The sequence below is a fragment of the Vipera berus genome (assembly GCF_964194415.1).
Source record: "Vipera berus genome assembly, chromosome: 4".
NCBI classification, from domain to species: Eukaryota; Metazoa; Chordata; class Lepidosauria; order Squamata; family Viperidae; genus Vipera; species Vipera berus.
The window spans coordinates 52,789,933-52,812,598 of NC_138206.1; the positions used below are offsets into that span (position 1 = coordinate 52,789,933).

The 22,666-nt window shown below is 37.9% G+C and overlaps 1 protein-coding gene across 2 annotated transcripts in view; it reads left to right on the forward strand.

The window, feature by feature from the left end:
* Positions 1 to 14,277, forward strand: part of EVA1C (eva-1 homolog C) — a 34,949-nt gene extending 20,672 nt beyond the window's left edge. For both annotated transcript variants that reach the window (XM_081327426.1, XM_081327427.1), the window contains exons 3-8: positions 3,221 to 3,344; positions 5,896 to 6,048; positions 9,468 to 9,611; positions 12,078 to 12,158; positions 12,985 to 13,074; positions 13,765 to 14,277. In XM_081327426.1, coding sequence (XP_081183552.1) covers positions 3,221 to 3,344; positions 5,896 to 6,048; positions 9,468 to 9,611; positions 12,078 to 12,158; positions 12,985 to 13,074; positions 13,765 to 14,186 — 1,014 coding nt within the window. In that variant the 3' untranslated portion in view covers positions 14,187 to 14,277. The remainder of the gene's footprint in view (positions 1 to 3,220; positions 3,345 to 5,895; positions 6,049 to 9,467; positions 9,612 to 12,077; positions 12,159 to 12,984; positions 13,075 to 13,764) is intronic.
* Positions 14,278 to 22,666: the final 8,389 nt, after the last annotated feature.

Below are 22,666 nucleotides of genomic sequence, written 5' to 3' on the forward strand. Positions count from 1 at the left end.
GAGTTTACTGCATTCTCAATTAAACCTTACTAGTCCTATCTAAAGGGACGCATTACTGAATTTAACAGCCTTAGGGCACTTCAAAACTACTTTTTTGCCCCAACTCAGAATCAGTTCTGGACCTGATTAATATCACAATATTGTTTATTTTGGGAGCTCAATTTATTTATTTTTCCACTCTTTACCGATTTATTGATAACTAACTTACTTACTTACTTACTTACTTACTTACTTATTTATTTATTTATTTATTTATTTATTTATTTATTTATTTATTTATTTATTTATTTATTTATTTATGGGACTTATATGCCGCCCTATCTCCCGAAGGACTCAGGGCGGCTAACAACAATAAAATACAACGATACAAAAGTTAAAAAGAATTAAATTAACAGCCCCAATAAAATAAATTAAAATTGAAGTTACAAATTAAAAAACATTTTAAAAACCCTATCGTCAGTCCAGGTCAGCCTGATGGAAAAGAAGTGTTTTAAGGCCGCGGCGAAAGGACCGGAGATCCGGGGCCATCCGGAGCTCAAGGGGAAGTTGGTTCCATAGGGTTGGCACTCCCACAGAGAAGGCCCTCCCCCTGGGGGTTGCCAGCCGACATTGTCTAGCCGACGGCACCCTGAGGAGGCCCTCTCTGTGTGAGCGTACTGGGCGATGGGAGATTGTTCCCGGCAGCAGACGGTCCTGCAAATATCCCGGGCCTAAGGCATGTAGGGCTTTAAGGTAAGTACCAGCACCTTAAATCTCACCCGGAGGACAACCGGTAACCAATGCAGCTCACGCAGGAGGGGTGTAATATGGGAGTATCGGGATGCTCCCATCACTACCTGTGTGGCCGCATTCTGCACCAGCTGGAGCTTCCGGGTGGTCTTCAAGGGCAGCCCCATGTAGAGAGCATTGCAGTAATCTATACGGGAGGTAACGAGTGCGTGAGTGACCGTACGTAGGGCATCTCGGTCCAGATAGGGGCGCAACTGATGCACCAGGCGAACCTGGGCAAATGCCCCCCTGGCCACGACTCCAATATGATCTTCAAAACTGAGTCATGAATCCAGGAGAACGCCTAAATTGCGTGCCCTATCAACTGCTCCAAAATTGTTATGGCTCTGCAGACTTAAGAATGTTTCACTTTCCAACTGGTGGGAACTCCTTTTGCTCATTTGGTGGGTCATGTGATCTCCTTTTGCAGCCTTCTGACAAGCAAAGTCAATGGGGAAGAAAAAAAGGTGAATACTGACTGGTTTTTGTCATTTGCTGGTTCTCCTATTTCAGGATTGAAATAGATCGAGATAATTGTGGCTTGGTTTCTTTCACATTGCTTTTTGAGGAACTAATTGTGGATGGAGAAGTTGGTGGTGTGGAAGGATCCTTAGGTCCAATAAGGAAGGATAGGAATTGCATCCTCATTTATAAAATGCAACAAACAATATTTTTTGGCTATTATAATCACAGGCTGAGCCACATGACAGATAGAACCACATAATCCATGGAGAGAGATTAACGGCTTCAGTTGCCAAAGCCAGGATTTCTTTCTTTCTTTCTTTCTTCTTTCTTCTTTCTTTCTTTCTTTCTTTCTTTCTTTCTTTCTTTCTTTCTTTCTTTCTTTCTTTCTTTCTTTCTTTCTTTCTTTCTTTCTAGATTGGGGGGAATTTTGAAGAGTTTGAATTTTAACTACAGTATGTTAAATGCAGGTAGTCCTCGACTTACAACAGTTCATTACCATTCGACATTGCAACGGCATTGAAAAAAAAGTGACGTGACCATTTTTCACACTTATGACTGTTGCATCCCCCCCATGGTCACGTGATTTACATGCGGATGCTTGACAACTGGCTCATATTTATGATGGTTGCAGTGTCCCAGGCAGTAGTGGGATTAAAATATGTGAACAACCAGTTCTCTGTGTGGATGCCGCTTCCAGAAGTCCACTCTGGGCTTGGGCAACAAAAAATTAGCTACCGGTTCTGCCGAAGTGGTGCGAACTGGCTGAATCCCACCACTGGTCCCAGGGTCATGTGAGCATCTTTTGCGACCTTCTGACAAGCAAAGCCAGTGGGGAAGCCAGATTCACTTAACAACCTTGTGACAAGGAAAGTGGTAAAATGGGGCAAAACTCACTTAACAAATTTCTCACTTAGCAACATAAATTCTCGGCTCAATTGTGGTTGTAAGTCGAGGACTACCTGTATAAGCTATTCCTGGATTGGTTGGTTGTCAGGACTTTCATTACAATTTCAATATATTTTTCTCTTAAAAATTAGTTGCTTTCTGCAACAAGAGCTCCAGGGAGCTTTTAAACAGTTTTTCCTTACTTAAATTCCAGTAGATAGAATTGTATTGAAATTATATTGAATTGATAGAATTATGAGATTATTAGCTAGACCAGGGGTAAGGTGAGCTAGACTATGAGAGCATTAGATAGAATATGAGATTATTAGATAGTAATTTTCACTATAATGTCGTCCTGTGGACCTTTCTTTTAATTCTCTTCTATGTGTTTTGTTTTCTCAGTTCTCTTTTATTTGTTTGCATGAAAATTATAATCTCTTGCCCATTTTAAATATATTGGCTCCAGGTATTTACTTCCAGAAATTTGAGGAAAGTGGTTAAAAGCACTTTCCTTCTTAGTGCTAGTAATGGCAGTAAAGCCACAGTATATAAATATTTGAAGCCTTAAACAGCCCTTCATTAGAAGTTAATTTGGGATAGCCAAGTATGACAGAAATGCATTATGCTTTGTATACATTTCATTTACTGGCAGCTGAACTTGTCTTCATTTAGTGGGGTTGGGGAGAATTAAAAATGGTAATTTCAAAAGTGATTTACCATCATAATGTTAATTATGTATTTCAAGTTCATTGAATTGTAGATCTTCAGATTGCTTTTCTCATGGCAGTTTCTGAAATGGAACTCTGACATTACTACAACTTCTTGTTTTTCCAGTGTTCAAGAAACAACCTGTGGTAGAGATTTGAATCTAGGCTTCTTATATTTAAGTTTACTCCTTAGAACAGAAACATCTCTGGTAATGTGTTAATATTATTTCACATAATTTGCTTTGGAAATCTTATTTCAGTACTCTAATAGATAAATTTATTACTGTTAATCAGTGGGTAATGTTTGTCACGATAGATCTTAAATTGTCAGGATTTGCATTGTTGTATAGTTATTTAAACTGTTTTTTAAGACTTATTTTTGGTCATTATTTTAGAAAGTACTCGACGAATGCCAGGACCTGAGAGACTGCCAACTCCTTGTTAATAGTCGACTTTTTGGATCTGAGTTATGTCCAGGAGTCACTAAATACCTCCTAGTCTCCTTTAAGTGCCGACCTAGTAAGTGATTTGCAGAATGGTCAAACACAATTTTTTATGTATGTTTCAGTTTAAATTGTAATAACAGCACAAAAATCCTTGCATGGAATTCTGCAAAGCCCTGACCTGGCTAAATTCAAACACTGCAATCACATGTAAAAATGTGTTTGTTGTGCTTACCCTTCCCAATGTGGGCATCTTGTAAATTAGTGAATTTCCCTAACCAGGATGAACTTTGATGAGAATTCTTGATAGTGGAGTCCATATAATAGGAAGGTGCCCAGAGCAGGAAGCAATGGCTGTCTGTAAAAATAGTAGCTGATAATGTAAAAATTAGTTAATGGCTTTGCATGTTACGTGGATTGTAGTTTATTAAGTAAACTATGTTTATAGAAAGTCTAGCTTAGCACGGTGTGCAAGCCCAATCAAATTACTGTGTAAAATCTTGTGGATATTCTTGAGTGCATTATTCTTCCCTATTCATGTACACACATGTACATGTGTTAATGCTAGATAATATATATAAAGTTTCTACAGAGCCCCAAAGCTCCCTGTAGCTGCTTTTCAAATATATTCACATATATACAAGAGTATTATCAGAAATGCCTGGAAAATATTTTTTTTATTAAAGAGTTTTACAGATACATTTTAAACATAAAACCCATCCCTCCCCCACCCCCACCCAATTTTCCCTCCCTCCCCCTCCCCCCGACTTCCCAGAGCATAATACAGGGTATTGACCCTAACAATCTTAAACTATAATATGCTAACTAACTATAATAACACTTTAAATCGTATCACACTTTAACTCTCCTTAAAAATAACAAAATAATAATAAATCTTATAAATCTAATACTTATTCAAATGCTAAATGAAACTTTTTAGTCCCATATTTATTCTGAATGTAATCAATCCATCTTCTCCATTCCAAGATATATGTTTGTTGCAAATGGACTTTCAAATATGCTGAAATTTTTGCCATTTCTGCCAGGTTCGAAACTTTTAAAGTCCATTCTTCTATAGTAGGCAAATCCTCCTTCCAATATTGCGCTACCAAAAGTCTTGCTGCCGTTATTAAATTCAACATCAATTTAGTTTCTATAGCAGTACAGTCTATAGTAATACCCAGCAAAAATAATTGTGGAGAAAACTTTATCTTTTTCTTAAATATCTTCTGCATATTCCACCAAATTTTAATCCAAAAAGCTTTAACTTTTTTACAAGTCCACCATATATGATAATACGTTGCATCATCACAACCACACCTCCAGCATTTAGGCTGATAATTTGGATACATACATACCAATTTCTTAGGATCTAAATGCCATCTATAAAACATCCTTAAAATATTTTTCGATATTATCCAGAAACAACCAGCAGTCTTTGGCCAGAAACTATTCCAAAGTAAAAATTATAGAATTATCACAGATGTCTGTGGATTCATCTGAGCCTGAGCTGTGTTAACTACATTTCTCCTGGGTTTGTTTGAGTGGATAGTGTTGTGTAGCGGGTTCTTTGGCGCAGGAATGAAGACGAGGCAAATGAGTACAGGAAAACTCATAGTTTATTTCTTTGCAGAACCTGTACTGAGGAAATGGCTGCAACTAGCCGCAATATATAGATTAGCCCCTAGGCGGCAGCCAATAGGTTTGAAGCAACCATTGCCATCTAGGGATAGCCAATAGTAGCACTGGAGACTTGTAGTCTGGGTTGCTGGAGAGCCGTTAGCTGCTCCAGTAACCCACGTGGTATTACTAATGAGCCCAGTACATAACAGATAGTATAAGAAAAAAACAAAAGAAGAAATAGAAAAGTGATGGTGTATCCAACCACCATTACCATACAGGATCATTGGCTGAATGCGATAATTTATGGAGCTGGGAAGACCTGTTAGAGCTGTTGTTGACATCCCTTTAAATTTTAACTCTTTTTTTTCTTTTTAAGTATCTGGTGAGAAATGCTGGGTAAAGTCTCTGTAGTTCTTGTTTTTGTTGTTGTTCCCCAATAGATGCTGGGGAACAAAAAAGGACTTAGTGGTACATGCAGCCCAGAGACAACAATTTGCCTGTCAGCGTCACTGGGAGTGGATCCTCTCTCTCTCTTAAGGTCCCTATTCTGTATGCTAAGGGATTGGTTTGGAATATGGCCAAAGAAAACTCTTGCCTTATTTTGTCTAGCCCAATGGGGTACAACTGGTTTTAAAAAAAATACACAGGGTATATAACACATGGTGAAGAGTATAAATAATTATGAGTGTTTAAATCATCTGCCATAATTCTCCAACAGGATAGGGATTGTTCTTAATCTTATTTTATTTCCATTCTGCCTTTTTACCTGAGAAAAGTAGTATGGCACTCAGTATTGCTCAGTGGTACAGAATGGAGTTAACAGACCCCCTGTTTAGAACTATTATTGTCTTAGCTGGATCTCTCAGTAAGTGTGTGATTCTTTCACCATTTATCTCCACTGCATACACAAGTGGCAATAGAACCTGCACAGAATGTTCTTTTCGCTTATCCAAGAGCCCAGTTATCTCTCAATGTTGTTGTTTTTTTGTCCCTTTCTTTTTCAGGTGAATATAAAACTAGATCAGTGTGTGAAAATGAAGAGTTGAAACTACACTGTCATGAATCAAAATTTCTTAACATCTACTCAGCCTCTTATGGCAGGTCTGCCCATGAGATGCACTTCTGTTCAACAAAAATGAATCACCTTCCCCAATATGGTAGGCTGACAAAGTTTAAGTGAGAACTCTTTATTCCAGAATTTAAGTATTACAACTTTTGTTTTTATCCCATAGGAAAAAAAATGATTTGCCTTTCCTGACTCCCATTAGCATGGGAGTTGAATGCTTGTAATTGTTTCCCAATTGAAAATTCTTGAAACTGAGCAACTGTGAGGGTATGGCGTGAAATTTACCTGGGAAAGACAATTATGGCTTCCTTATAATTGTGTTTCTTCCATGTTGCTTTTTCGTGCATTTCTCTCTGGTTCTACTTCTATGTTACCGAATAGCATAAATGCTTAAAAATGATTAAAGGGAAATAATTCTAAATTAATAGTAGATGTCAAGTAGGTATTGGTTACTGTGGACTGGAGATTGTTAATTTATGCATATATTTATTGTATCAAGGGATGACTTCCAAGTAGGTCAAGATCTCCAAATGAAGCTTCAAATCCATCATATGTAAAAGTCAGATTGGTCTCTACATTGCAAAAAAAAAAAATCTTTCTCACTGCAGCTTACATGCTTTGAACTGTCCTTTTCTTGCTGGTTTTTAAAATGTTGCTTACCCAAGGATTTTTTTTACCTTTGTTTTTTATATAAAATATTAGTATTTTTAAATGCCTTGCTTAGGTTTCTCTTGTTCTTAATCAAGTAATTGACAGACAAAATACCAAATATGGAACATTGTATCTTTATTGAGGAAAAAGAAAAGAATTAGGGGTGGGGAAGACAAAGAATTGTAAAGACTAGCCAACTAAAATATTAAAACCTTTGTGCCAAACTCTGAGTAGGAATCTCGCTGTAAAGAAGTCCAGGATGCAACTCAATTAAGCGCTCATCCATAAAGAAATAACTTGAGGAAAGCTTTGGAGTTCCAGAAATAAGCATGGTTGCCTTGGTGAGATTTCAGCTGAACCAAATATCAAAATCTAAATGAAGCCTCTTTGACATCCCCCTTTGCTCTAAAAACCACAGCACTCCAGAGAGAACCACAACTAGCTTTTCTTTTTCTTTACGTTTTAATTAAAATCCAGCAGGAAAATTTTGTTTCTGTAGAAAAAAATTTCTGGGAGTCCAGAAAGATCTGCACCTTATAAACAGGTTCCACCTGGGATGGCACAACCCCATCAAAAACTAACATTGAAAAATCCCTGGAAACAGCAAATCCTTAAGTTACTGAAGAAAAAGGTGGAATCTAAAGAGAACCAACAAATAAACAACAGACTTGGAATTATATTGTAAAGAATAACAATACTCACTTTCTTACTGATTCTTCCTTCAAATCCCCTTCTAAATTGGAAGGATTTGACTGACAAGAGTGGAAACGATGTTTGGCTGCACATGGTTGTCATAAGTTCAGCATAAACTCCTGCATAAGGAGAAAAGCAAACACACCATGTCTCTTTGCTTATCAGGGAGATCCTTTTTTGCCAAAGAGAGCCAGATGTTATTGGGGTGGGGGTTTTTTTTGGTTAAAACTATGATGATCACATCAAACTCAAAAAAGGAATACAAGACTTGAGTGTACTCAATGTACTGATGGATCGAACAAATTGACACAAGTAATACAAACATATCTCTTTAAACATGATTGAAACTAATAATGGAATTCCATGTTAGCACAAATCATAAATTGATTTATTTAACTTAATGATCTATATAAGTAACTGATCTGCTACACCTGTCAGTCTGCCCAGTTTAGCCCTGAGTATAATTTCAAACCGATTGTTTGCCTTCAGATTCCTAATAATTAATTAATAGGCAATATAGCAGTTGAAAGACAATATATTGCTCAATGTAAATTTACCTGAAAGAGTCTGGCTAAAATTTTAAGATAACGTATGCTCATAAACCATACTGTAGTTAGCATGCTTGGAAAAAAGTTACACAATACTGTACATATTTTAATGAAAGGGTCACATTCATAGTGAAATGATATATTAAATATGTGCTTTATTTCATTGTTTCTAATATAGCTTTTATACACAATATATCTAATGGAACAGAATAATCTCTATTAGCATGCAGAGGGTGGTGTTACTTCTTCCCACTGTTGTGATTCCAATTAAAAATAATTTCCCTGAAGCCATTGCTAGACCTATAAATTAACTCCCAGAGCAAATTGCTCTGAATCAAAGCAGAAGGTAATTTGCACCAGAATCTGCATACCACATTCCTACTCTTCCTGTTCCCATCCCACAGTATTTAGAACTTTGATTAATACTCTGCTATTTACCAAACATAATTGAGATCATATTTCTTTCTGACACATATCCTTCCAGTATTATATGGTCACTAATATACACATTGGAGTACTAAGGAGCCTCAATTTCACTATAATTGGCTGTAGTTATTTCCATTGAATAGCTAGCTTTTGTATACTAGAGATGAGACACCAGAACTTGAAAATAGAAGAGGCTTTCAATAGAGAAAAAAAGACTTGCCAGTTTTATTAAACTTTGTGCAATTTATGGCTTCAACAACTCTGGATAATTTGCATGTCAAAACCCATCTAAAACCCAACTAATTGGTGACTTAAAGGATCTTTTCCTTGAAAACAACAGATACTGGACTATTAAATAACAGCTCAGACCAGGACTGGTGTTTTACCACTAGTTTCAGAACTGCTTTGATGGTTGCTTCTTTTCATTACCAGCTGAATAAATGTGGACCAAATAAAATCCATCAGCATTATTTGGCATCTGTCTGGTTGCTAACCACTAACCGGAAAATATGGGCAAGGATTGCAAGGGTTTAGAATGAACACAGTTTTTTGTTTTTGTTTTTAATTCCCGTCCTTTAAATTCCTCTTCTGACCCTAAGATTGACCTTGGAGTGCTAGGGCTTGTTTTGGCTTTATTTTTTTTATTTTTTTTTGCCACATTTCAGTCAGTTCGCTACATTGGGGCTGTAGTTGTATTTAATAATTAAGTTTAGCCAGTGCTTTTTTTGTAAAAGAAAAAGGTGCCGGAACTCACACGTCATACAACCCACCTTGCCTACCCTACAAGGTTCCATTCAAAAAAGGTGCCGGAACTCCGTTCTGAAGGTTCTATGACAAAAAAGCCCTGAGTTTAGCTGCTCTGAATTGGTTTACCCTAATTCAGTCTGTGCATTCAATCCGCAGCAAAACCTCTTCTTATTTGTCTCTCCAGTGTATTGGGTGGTAACTGGCATGATCATATATTCTTATACCATCTCTGCATAATTCTTGGGAATTCCCATAATTCTTGGGAATTATGCAAATGATCACTTCTTCCTTGCCATCATTGGGCTTTATCAGAAGCAATTTCTTTATAGCTTTCTGAATTAATGTTATTCGTGCACCAACAGATTTATATCTCTGCAAGCACGTACCAATAATCTCTTCAAATAAATCATTTTTGTTCATATTTATATATTCTTTCTCCTTTTAGATTGTTTTTCCTATTCAGCTTTAGAAGTCTTGTCGAAGAAGTGCTATGGGAAACAAAGGTGTAAAATTATTGCTAACAGTCATAACTTTGGAAGACCATGTATGCCTGGGGTGAAAAAATATCTCAATGTCAGCTATGCATGTGGTAAGAAAAGTATGAAAATCATAAAATTTACAAGCTGCAACATTTCAAAACCTGGGCATCTTGCATATATATGTAAAAATCATATTATTCCCGTATTTTAATATCTAAGATAAGTACGATAATTGAAATGCATTTTTTTACAATTAATATAATTTGACTTGAAAACACATTGGCAAAAATCTAATTATGTTTCTTGGATGGATCCGGTTGAGGAGATTCTTCTTGGATGATCATCAACCTTGAACGTAGTCAGGTAATAATCAAAAGGCCTTGTGGAATTTGGCATGTTGATTATTGAACTTGCTACCGTACAAAATTACACTTCTGCAGTACCTGTGCTAGGGATGGGTGAGGGATTAGATTCAGTCTGTGCAAATCCTGAGTTATTTTTGGCAGGTCATGAAGCAGGTGTGATGCAGGCAACATCATTAACAAGGCAGAGTACAGATTAAATTTAGGCTGGCACATTGTGCCATCTCATGGACTGGAAAAAAAGCAGATTAAGCATGTCCTTAATTTGGTGAACTGTGCCTGTGGAATATATTTTTATAATTTTTTTACTTTACTTGTTATTTCTTAATCTGTTTAATATTTTGAATTGAATATTAGTGCATATGTACTATTATTTATGTACTAAATTATTGAATGAAGGCAAATATACATGTTCCAGGACAATGTTGTAGGATCCAATCTGGGTCAGTCACCAGGACCAGAGGTTTAGTCTTCCGAGCTTTCGCATTTGTGTTGGAAACCATTTTCACCATCCATTTAGTCAGATTATACATAGGGGTGTTGTAGTGCTACAATAAGTCTGAGGGGGACTCCCTATCTTGGGGAGTCCACAGAATCTTGCTGGGGGCAGCATCCATTCCTCTCATTTTCCACCAATCCTTCTCCATTATACAGTTGTTTTGTTTGAGTTGGCCGAGATAAGCAGTTGAGTGACCATTGTTCTCATCTCTGATGTCTTTGCTCATCTGTGTGCTGAGGAATCATTGAGCAGTGTGAATGCCTTCATTTCATAGTCTGTGTGGTTCGTCACCACCATTGAGTGACCTTTGTCTGCCAATAAAATAACAATGTCCTGATCTTGTTTTAGGTCTTTCAAGGTGTGTCGCTCCGTTGTGTTGAGCGTATTGTTTGGTTATGTATTTTATAAATAGCTAATTGTGATAGTTTAATCTGGAAAAATGGCTTAATAAATTTTATAAACTACTGTACCAATAGAAATGACATTTATAAATAAATATTAATGGGAAACCTAAAAATTGGGAAAAATTAGTCAGGACATTGATTGTCTAAAAAGATTGAATGTTAATACAACTAGAATATGCATAAATTAAAAATTATTGATAAATGTAAGATTGTTAACTTTTATTTAATCGATATAATAAGAATTGTATTAATTTAAAGATGAGACAGTAAATACTAAGGGGAAAAGAGAGGAAACATTTAATGTAATAGTTTGAGATCTGTACTAAAGATATTTGTATGTTATTGAATTATTGAACAACTCAGCCGCCACGTTGCTTTTCAAATATTCAAATGTAAAACTAGAAAACCAATAAAACTTTTCTAAAAAAAAGAAAGAAATGACATTTAATTTTGACTTGATGGTAGTGCTTAGTTTCCAGAATCTTTTTTTAAAGTATCTGTGTAAGACTTGATTCCATGATGATGACGATGATTTTAGCAAAAATTAAGATCCACCAAAAGTTCCTGTGATGAATTTTTTTCTGAATCACTTAGTTTTGCCTCTGGGCTAATCTGTATAACCAGCATTTCTAATCCATGTTTGGCCACTGACCATTTCTTAAGGGCAAGAATACATATGTCATTCTTTACCTACAAGCTATTCATTTCTTCTCCTGCAGTGGTGGCTCTTTCGTTTTAACAAAGTGAAGTTGACAAGAACTGTACTGCTTATCTTTAGCTAAAGTGAGAGGAAAAATGTAATTTGTTTCTTTCACTGTCCATTAATGGGCACAATGAAAACATGTCCAGTAAGATGGGAATCAAAAGAAGAAGGGTCAAATGAGAGGCCTATCACATGTTCTCAAAGACCCACCCACATAGAAGAACCATTGGTGCTCGTTTCCCCAAAATAGGTGAATCAAGGGAATCCATCAGTTAGGAGGCATAATAGATGGTCTGGCCATCATGATGGCTGAAGCAAAAGAAGGGCTCATATTCCAGGAAGCTATTTCATAAGATGTCTATATTTTCAGTTAGTCTACGATTGGCAGTGAAGCCGCAATGCAATGCATAAAAGCCCCCAATTCAGCAAGTGACATATTTGTATAGAAGTTGACTTCTCTTTATAAAGCTTTTTGATTGACCGACCTCTAAAATGTAAAGTGTGAAGGGAAAAAGCTGCTAGCAAACTTTCCAGTATTGTCTGTAGGAGGAGCAGGACATATGTTTTAAAATCACCACAGATAACATTTTTAATTTTCAACTTTACAGTTCCCAGATTCATATTGGCAGCAGTTGATCCAATGGTTACCATACTCCCTCCCTCTTGGAAGCCAAAAGAAGTTGAATATGGTAAATTTAACTGTTTGTAATAGACATTTGCCTTTAAACAATTGAGTGGTTTAATGATATACTGTAAAAGAGGAGGGGTCTCTCTTCATGATACTTGAAGGATCAATGTTCAATTCATTTTGAATTCTGTAGCAGAGGCAACACTAAAAAAAGTGATGACAAAGAAATGGACAGAGCTGAGAAGTTGAATCTCACTAAAGACTCAATTGACTTCATTGACTTTGTTATTTGTCACATAAACAAACTTTATTGCAGAACTTGTAAATAAAATAATCATCATTTTATTATTAGGAGTTGACTAAAGATATAATTCTTCGCATATCTAGTTGGTGGGAATCATAGCTTAGAGCAGGGATGTCAAACTGCTGGCCCGCAGGCCAGTTTCATCATACCGAAGCCACGCCCACCCCATTGCTGGCAATGCAAAAAGAGTCACAATACATCACGACACCTCATGTGATGTGGCAAGTTTGACACCCATGGCTTAGAGCATGTTTAGTGTGAAGAAACCTCTTACTAATTTCCTGGTATCAGCAGTGTTAAAAATTCCTAGGGAAAACAGGCAACAAACATCTTTTCTTAAAAAACATTCTCTTGTATTTATAAGTTGTGTTATATAATAAAGTAAAATAGAAAATTAATATAAATTTTGCTTTAAAGCTTCATAAAATGTGTTATTAGACAACATGGAAACATGGAGATGTTAAAGAAGGTAATTGCTTGCGATAGGATATTTAAATTATTCGTTTAACACTTTCATTTTCAATTTGGAAAGTTAGTTCAAATTACAATCTAATTTAGGAACCTTTTTTTTTCTTTCATACAGATATAAATTTTGATCCAAAAGAATCAAGAATTCCAAAGAAGGAAGGAATTATAATTAGCAGCAGTTTGGCTACATTTGCATACATTAGAGGTAGAACACTTGTACTTTATATTCTTGTATTCTGATAAGAAGTCCTATTACTGCTAGCAATTACATTTTTCCAGAATTAGTATAAAATATTAAATACACATAATATTTATGGCATTTAAAGCTTCATTGAATTATTATGTTATATTCTTTTGTGAACAATATTCTAGTTAACAAGGTGCTTAAAGTATTATTTTGCTTTACTAAACTCCATAGAGGAAAAATCCTTGAAGAGATAATTCACATTTTTTCTGGTACTGGTGGCTATTGGCTGAGTTAAATAATTGCATCTTTCTGATCTTGAAAAATGGGGAAAAATGGATCTGTTTAGAACATGGGTGAAAATCTACTGGGAAATACCAGAGTTGCAGGCAACAAAATTGGGGAAAAAAATCTTGGAAGAAGATAATAGTAAACTATTTGCATATCGTTGCAAAAACTACATAGATCCATCTCTTACATCACCTAAAATCATATTTGACTTAAGAGTTTTCTTAATGTTGCTATTGCACTTTATTTTCATTCCCATATTGCTGGCCAGAAACAAGCTAGCAAGGTCTGATGGATTATGTAGATTTAAATATTAAAAGATTATCTCAGAGGTCTAGGCTTTTCGGAAATGACAGCAAATTATTATTACTCCCATCCATCCCTACATAAGACTCTAGTCTGGGATTTTGTTTCTAATTTCAGATCACCTTGAAAGAGCTGCTCTCTTGTTTGTGTCTAGTGTTTGTGTTGGCCTAATGCTCACACTTTGTGCTCTGGTAATGCACACTTCTTGCTGCGATGATGTGATAAAGCTACGGAGGATGAAAAAGCATCTGGTGCTAGAAAATCAGAAGGCTGATGGAAACAATGAAGACGAGGAAGAAGAGGAAGAGGAAGAGAGAGCGGGATCTTCTGTTTCAGATTTTACTGATGAACTAACAGGGCTATGCAGGACTTCATATACAGCTTATTGTGCCCTGGACGCAGCCGAATTGGCTGAGAGGATAGAGCGGCGAGAACAGATCATGCAAGAAATCTGGATGAACAGTGGCTTGGAAGCGTCTCCTACCAGAAGCTTCAGCCCATTCTATGTCAATGAACAGCAGTGCATTTGTTTTGGATAAAATGCAACTCTTTTCTAGAACTACCTTCTGTGAAGGATCATCTGCAATGCAATGTAATAATTATTACAAAGCTATATAAATAAGTATTTAAAATACCTTAAATACAGTTTTTAATATGGCATATTTTGAACGCTGGCCTCCAACTTATCCTATTTATTTTACCTCTGAACTGTTTATAATTGTTTGAAAATTAGAACCTATATTAAAAAACCAGCACTACATATATTTGCACTAAGAAGAAGCTGTTTGGGAGCATAAAAGGCAAGGTTGATACAGCTAAGATCACTATGCAGATTTTTTTTCATAATAGCTTGCAGACATATTCCATTAGTTCAAGCCAATCAAATCTAAATGTATTCCTGTCTTGAAAATGTCCTATATTTTATTGCAGTTTGCAGGAAACTTGAAGAACAAAGGGAGGAAAAATGTCACTTCCTACTTATGAAATTTAGAAGTGTCTGAACTTTCCCTATATGTTCATATAGTGGCATGAAATGTAACAAGGGTGGGGCACCTTCTGATTTTTTTTAAAAAAAAATTCTGATGGGTTTAAAGTCAAAATTGGCTAATAGCTAATTAGTGAGTTAATACTGAAGTGGGAAACCTTCAACTGATTCATTTCCTAGTAACGCAGGAAGTCAACAATTGCCAAAAGAGGTTCTTAAAAAACAAGAATTGATTGTGGTGTTGAAAAGAACTACAATGTGGTCTTATTCATTCAAGGTCAGAAAATAGTCTGATTTAGACTGATTGACTATGCCATAGGCAAAGAGCAGAAACACATACTGTCCTCTGCGGCATGTGTTCATATAATATCCATACCCATAATGCTCTTTCTTTTGCGGAAAACAACACCATGCAAACTGCAAAATAATAATAATAATAATTGTTAAGCAAAATAACTCAAGGGGAGAATATACAAGAAAATACAACCAATCGGAATTTACACCAACACCTTCATATAGGCTTCCACACTTTTCAGTCTTTCAAACCAGATTTGATTTCACCATGTACATACATTTGTTTGTTTTTCTTTAAGTTTGTACCATGTTTTCAAGGAGGTTCTCAACTTTCCTTACCCCAATCACTCTTATATTTGTTTTGCAATTTTATCCCATTCATCTCTGTGAAACCAAACCACTTCAGTTAACTTTGTCATTTGAGTCGTTCACATTTGTATTTTATCACACATCTTACTACTTAACACTTGTTGCAGAACCATTTGGGTTCTCAGTCACAAACATAGCACATCCTTTGCTTACAAAATTGTACAGTAAACCTTGTCATGGCCCAATCAGTACATCTATACTATAATGTAATACAAGCATGTATTACATATTTCTTTGTAAACAACCAAAGGAATATTATACACCTTTGTCTTACTCTCTGCTTGTACCATTTACTAAGCATTCCATTTATTTCCAAGCATGTTTTACTTTGATTGTATACAGCTTTAGTGTAATTGCATTCATCACTCAGTCTTTAATTCAATATCCCTGCAAAATGTTACATAATTATAGGATTTTAAATCTTTTAGAGTAAACCTCTGTAATATCAGGAAACCAAAAGAAAAAAAAACATACAAAAGTACAGTTTTATACAGTTTTAAGGTTGCAAGAACTTTAACACAATGCTAGAAAAATATATGAATCAAAAGGATAATTTATTATCACTAAGACTGGACAAAGTCCTTCCTCATAACCAGGGGTAGGCAACCTTGGCTCTTTTATGACTTGTGGACTTCAACTCCCAGAATTCCTGAGCCAACATGGCTCAGCATGGAAACCTTTCCCTTTTTCCTCAGCATGGCTGGCTCAGGAATTCTGGGAGTTGAAGTCCACAAGTCATAAAAGAGCCAAGGTTGCCTACCCCTGCTCCTAACTAACACACATATCAACTATTTTTTTTCTCAGTTTCAACCTGTATTGGAGTTCCAAGAAATAAACCATATATGTGGATATTTTGAAAATGGGGGGGGGGGGAACGGAGTACAGGTACGACCACAATTGAGCCTAAAATTTCTGTTGCTAAGTGAAACATTTGTTCAGTAAGTTTGCCTCATTTTACAATCTTCCTTTCACAGTTGTGAAAGTAAATCCTTGTAGTTGTTGAGTTAGTCAAGCTGTTGTTGAGTGAATCTGGCTTCTCCATGGACCTTGCTTGTCAGAAGGTCGCAAAAGGGGATCACGTGACCCCGGGACACTGAAGCTGTTGTAAATAGGGGTGCTACGGTGGCTGTAAGTGTGAAAAATGATCATGTCACTGTTTGTAACTTTGAACAATCACTAAATGTAAATCGAGGACTACCTGTACCAAGAACAGGGGTAGGCAACCTCGGCTCTTTTATGACTCATGGACTTCAACTCCCAGAATTCCTGAGAGGAAGGAAACCCAGCTTTTATAAAATGCCCTGAAAAATTCCTGACCGGTGGGAAACACTAAATCTGCTTGGAAGGTCCCATTTCAGGTTTAGCTGAGTACTATTTTAGCTTGGAGGAGAGAAGCGGCAGCACTAGGTGTAAATGCTGGAACACAAGAAAAAAATAACAGTTGCTAGTACAATTTAAAAACAAGTATCCTCAATTAAAAGGCAAAGGTTCAGCAGTCTCTAAAGGGAAGATACACATATAACAATAATAAGTCTAAGATGGCGGCGCCAGGATTGACTGCGGCTGCATTGCCTCTCAAAGGTGAAAAGTTTTTGGAGGGATATAAGGGATATGATCGGGAAGGTTTTAATGAGTTTGAGCAACGTGGCGGGACTAAGCTAACATACGGCTGACAATCTTTAGCTGTTTCGGAACTGTTGGTGAGACCGTTAAAAGTTGTTTGCGCTGTTTGAAATTGTTCTGCCGGCAGCAAGATCTGACTGCTGGCACAGCGACGGATTCTATTGCAAATCAGGGCTGATTCCGAAGGAGGCAGATGAGGAGAGGTCCCAGGGCTTATGGAGCGAAGGAACTGGATGAGGGTGTCGGCAGGCCCAGAGGAAGAGAGAGAGGCTTTTGGAGGAGTTGGAGGCTGCAGCAGCATGCTCCAGGGGCGAAAATGAGTAAGGCCCCTTTGAGGAAAAGGTGGAAGAGACAGGATCAGAAAAAGAAAAGGTGGCGAGGTTGTCGTGCAGGAATGCAAGCTAATTTGAGGGCTAATCCACATGGAGCTCCATTTCCATCTGTCCTGTTTGCCATTGTTCGCTCCCTAGAGCAGGGTTTTTCAACCTTTTCGCCCATTGTACCACTTTTAGGATATGGCAACATCTGAGTACCACCAGTCGCCTAGCAAGGTGTCGAAAACTTGATGACCAAAAAAAAAAGAGAAAAAAGTGATGAAGTACAGGTAGTCCTCAACTTACAACAGTTCACTTAGTGACTGTTCAAAGTTACAATGGCACTGAAAAAAGTGCCCCCCCCCAAGCCACAGCCAAGCAAGACACCTGCCTGCCCGCCCGGCGGTGCTCTTCCTCCTGTCCGAGGTTTTCATTGTTGTGAGCATTTTTGTTGAGAATTGGGGTGTGGGGGGGTGTTTGATTTTTATTCCCCGTCGGGTGGTTGCAGCAGGTTTTGGTCACTTCCCATGACCCTGGGACATTGTGACCATCATAAATATGAATCAGTTGCCAAGCATCTGAATGTAAATCACAAGACCCTGGAGATGCTGCAACATTCCAACTGATCGGCGCTTCTTCTGGGCTCAGAAGCGCCAGGATCAGCACCGAGCTCCAGCTGGAGCCTGGCGCTGATTCTGGTGCTTCCGCTGAGCCCTGACAGCCCTGCAGCTCCAGTCATTTCTCACTCAGGCTTGTGCGGTGCTACCACCAGTTCAGCTCATTTTCCTCCCCCGCTACCACTTTTCTAGGATGGTCGCGTACCACCTGCCAGGTGCCAATGTATCACAGGTGACACCCGTACCACTGGTTGAAAAGCCCTGCCCTAGAGATTAAAATGGTTGATCTGAAACTTGAGCTGGCCCTGAACAAGGAGTGAATATCAGAGGTGGTGACCCTTTGAGAGCTGTATGCAATGAAATTTCATTTTGATGTATGCTGATTGGTGTACATTCAAAGTGACAATAAAGTTGTTGTTTTTGTTGTTGTTGTTATAGGATGTATAGCAGTTTGGTGTACTCAAGGGAATAACAAAAGGTTATAAGTTATTTGATTGAGTGCATGCATATGCATCTGAATACACACATCACTCCAGCAAATAATTTTTGTACTTAAATTTTGATATCAAGCTTTTCTGGGTATTTGCTTTTTTGTTTATTTTAATTCTGTGTGTTCCCTTGAAATAGGCCACACCTAAGAAGCAAATGTTCATCAAGACTACCCATACTAAAGTAGAAAAAAAAATTGAAAATTATTCCTGTTTGAAAATGAAGCCATTTAGGCAAACTCATTCAGCTGTTGCATGTACATTTGTTTTGATTTCCTGGCACGCAGCTGTGTTTGAATTTTCAGGAAGTTATTTTGAATAGCCAGCTAGGGCTTCACTGCTGAAGAGGTGTGGAGGAGGTGACAATGAAAATAGGTGTGGCACTGCCCTAAAGAAATGTTTAGATTTCCTTCTACATGAGAATGTGAAACAATTGGGAAAATGAAAGAACTACTGTAACGGGCATGTCAAGAATGGAGAACTGGAAAGGCTTGGCTTAAGTACTGTGAGATGCCTAGGTGTTTTATAAGCTGATCTATTTCACTGTAACATGGGTGTACACCATAGGCAGACTTTTCATTGCAAGTCTCACAGTGATAGTCATTTGAGAGCTAAAAGCACTTATTTCAAAACTAGTTGATGTGGGAAGCATGAAATGGCTTTGATGGTTGTGCGTGATGAAAAATTAGATTTCCTTTATGACTCAGGAATTTCTTGTGTTTTTTTTATATTTTACTAGTCATTTCGGGTCCAAAAAATGGTTTTTAAACTTATTTTTAATACTGTAAGTTTTAAAATAATCTCTTTTTGGACGAGAAAAGATTAAAATCTAAAGAAAGTAAATTTTCTGTGGGAATACTGAATTGGGCTACATCGAGGGAATATGTAGTAAGTTCAGGAGAGGTAGCTTAGTTCAACAGTGGACGCTGGCACATTTAACGGGGAATTATCAGATCAAGCCACTATATCTGGAAGCTACCATATTGGAAAGCTTTATGGTGTTAGTGATATATGACTGAGCACTGGCTCTATGAAGGAAGCATCTTAGAGGTTTTTGGAACTATCACCCAAAGTACAATCTCATTGTCATAGAACAGACATGTCAAACACAAGGCCCGGGGGCCGGATCCGGCCCGCGAAGTGGTTTCATGTGGCCCACAAAGCCATCCTGGAAACAGTGAGGGAAAGGGCCCCGCTGCCTTGGCCCTGGCCCAGAGACCCTCCTTCTGCCAGAGACCCTCAGATCTGTCCCACTCCTGCCCAGGCCCCCATAGGCACCCTTGATGCGAACGATGTAGAGCTGGCCACACCCACCCAGTAGGCCATACGCACTCTAGCCACGCCCACCCTGGCCATACCCACCTGGCCCCTTGAGGGCAACCGCAATGCTGATGCGGCCCTCAATGAAATTGAGTTTGACACCCCTGTCATAGAATATCACCTAAATATTTAGAAGTGGGTGCAACAAGAGTGTATTACAACATACTGTGTGGCACCTTGCTGCTGAAAGTAACCAGGAGAAAAAAAGGTTAGAAGAAAGCCTGCCTCTTCATATTCCCTTATGTGTTTCTTTTAATTTCTTTTTCCAACTTATCTATCAACATGATTCAACTGTCTGATATTTTGGATAAGACTGATTAAATCTGTACTAATGTACTATAAATAATACATTGCAAAGCTAAATCTTATTCAAAACTGAGATATAAGCATGACTGCAACTCCAAATATATGGGACATAAAGCTGATAGAGACAACAGTGCCTCCATTCCCGGGAAACCTGTTTATACCTTGAAACAGATGCACAAAGCTCTTCTGGGAAGAAAGAAGCAAGTGAGCCAATTGGATGGATGGGCTAGACTAATTCAGACAGTTCAATCTAAACATAGTGTCATATTCTGGCACTTTGTCTCCTTATAGACAGTGCTTCTTTTGTCAAAGAAAAAGGTGCCGGAACTCACACATGTCATACAACCCACCTTGCCTACCCTACAAGGTTCCATCCAAAAAAGGTGCCGGAACTCCGTTCTGAGCGTTCTATGAGAAAAAAAGCCCTGCTTATAGACAATACAATTTAGATTTAGAATGGATCATTTAATACGGAAGGACATCCGAGATACTTTCTGTCATGTTTTATTTCAAACTACACTCTTGATACACGCCTAATACTTTCCAACTTTCTCTTTGATTGGCCCCAGTGAGAGATATTGAATCTAATTGCTCAACTCAAGAGTTGCAAAGCTCCCAGAGAGACCTGATCATTCCAAAATTGAGACCTGAATGATGGATCATTATTTCAGCTTCCTTATTTACTCATATCACTCAACTGTCTACAGCTCCCCCAAAGAATGGGTCGATTCTGTCACAATGTCAATATATAACAAGGGTGATAAGACCAACCCAGCTAACTACCTTCCAAACAATTTACTATATAAAATCAGTAAACTATATGCAAAACATCTCTACCAAAGTTTGCCGACTCAATCCAAGAAAAAAAAATAGCCAAGGAACAACTGGTTTTAGGTCTGGTTTTTCTATTGTAGACCAATGTCTCACTCTGTGTCAATTGTCTACAAAGTATTTCAGTCCATCAAAGGTTCCCTCTAGGCTGCATTTATAAAATTGAAAACATCATTTAATCTTTCACAAATGGTGCAAACTAGAAATCTCCTCCACCAATTACTCCTTCTGTAATTAATTATGATAATGCAATGCAGATGTAATGTTTAAATGTTGAAGAATTGACTGATCCAATCCCAAACACTAAGGGAGTCAAACAAGGGTGCATACTGCCCCCTCCCCCAATTTAATTTATACATCAGTGATATTATCCAGGTCCTTTCAGGATTCTATCCTCTCACTCTAGCTAGCAAAGCAAATTCTATTTTTTTAAAATGCTGTTGATGTATGTTTTATATGCTGCTGATGCTGTTATTCTCTCTGTATACCAAATGGGATCACGATCCAACCTCCATGTATTTGCATTGCATTGTTAACTCTGAACTGCTGGAATTCAATTACACAAAAACCAAGCTGGTGATATTACTAAAGGCATTCAACCTCATTTGGACATTTGATAGTTATCCAACGGAGCATATGGAAGCATTTAAGTATCTAGGCATGTATTTCTATCATCTTCAAATTTTTGCATGCCCAAACTGCTTCTAATGCCATAATTAGATGCATAATTTGAAGGGGCAATGTCTATAATACTGTTCCCCTAGTGTTCAAAGCCATTGAATCCCAAGTGTTGAGATTTTTAATGTGTCGTACCTAGTGCTGTACTTACCCATATAGGTAGTCCTTGACTTACGATCATTCATTGTGCAACTGCACAAAATTACAACATCACTAATCAAAGGGACATATTACCTCTGACTGAAGTTGTTTGACCTTATGACTTGATTGCAGGCTTGTTGTAGCACCTCCCCCCCGCCTACTACCCTACCACCCTGTCCCACTGGCTCCCCACAGGCCTTGGGCTTGCTTCCTACCCCACCTCCATCATGGATCGATCACTTACCTTTTTGGTAAATCTGTGGGAAGTAGTCATCCATTGTGCGGCCTTCCTACATAGATAAGACAACATGCCGCAGTCTTAGAAGCAGGTGCCATTTGGGGAGCAGCTGCAATGAATTGTGGCTGCTCCAAAACAGTGCCCAGTTCTTGGATGGTGCCCTGTGGCCTCCAGGGAGGCTTAGGGGCTGAGCAGCTAGCTTCCCTTCTTGAATATCATCTCTGGCCACCATATTCAAGGAGAAACAGCAGCTCCGCCCCACAGCCTCCTTAGACAATGAAGGGCATGTCATGCCATCCCAGAAATGTGCACCATTTTGGAGCAGCTGCAATTGTGTCTGCTCTGAAATGGTGCACACTTCTGAGACAGCACCACATAGCGTCCATTGTATGGCGAAGCCGAGGGATGGAGTGGCTGGCTCTTCTTAAACACAATCTCCAGAGCCCCTTGGCCACCCTATGTAATCTTAGATTCCCTTCTTGTAGTGAACACAGCTAGGACAGGCCAAAAGCAGCAACATGTGATTTATACATTCAGATTTTGTATCCCCCAAGTGAACTATTTGGAAAGAAAAGAAAGGTTAGTACCACTCAGCTTATTACATGCTTTTAGTGAAATGCTTTCCTGCTGCAAGAAGTTATTTTCTTCATTAAGTTAAAAATGTTAACCCAAAAATATGCAAGCTATTATAGTCAGTAAACACCCATACAGATATCCTCAACTAAACTCTAAAACCTAAAGTCATCGCTTCAATTAAAGCTTAATCCTACTTTGGCTGATAATTTATATTTCCTTTAAATTCCCCCCAACCCCCT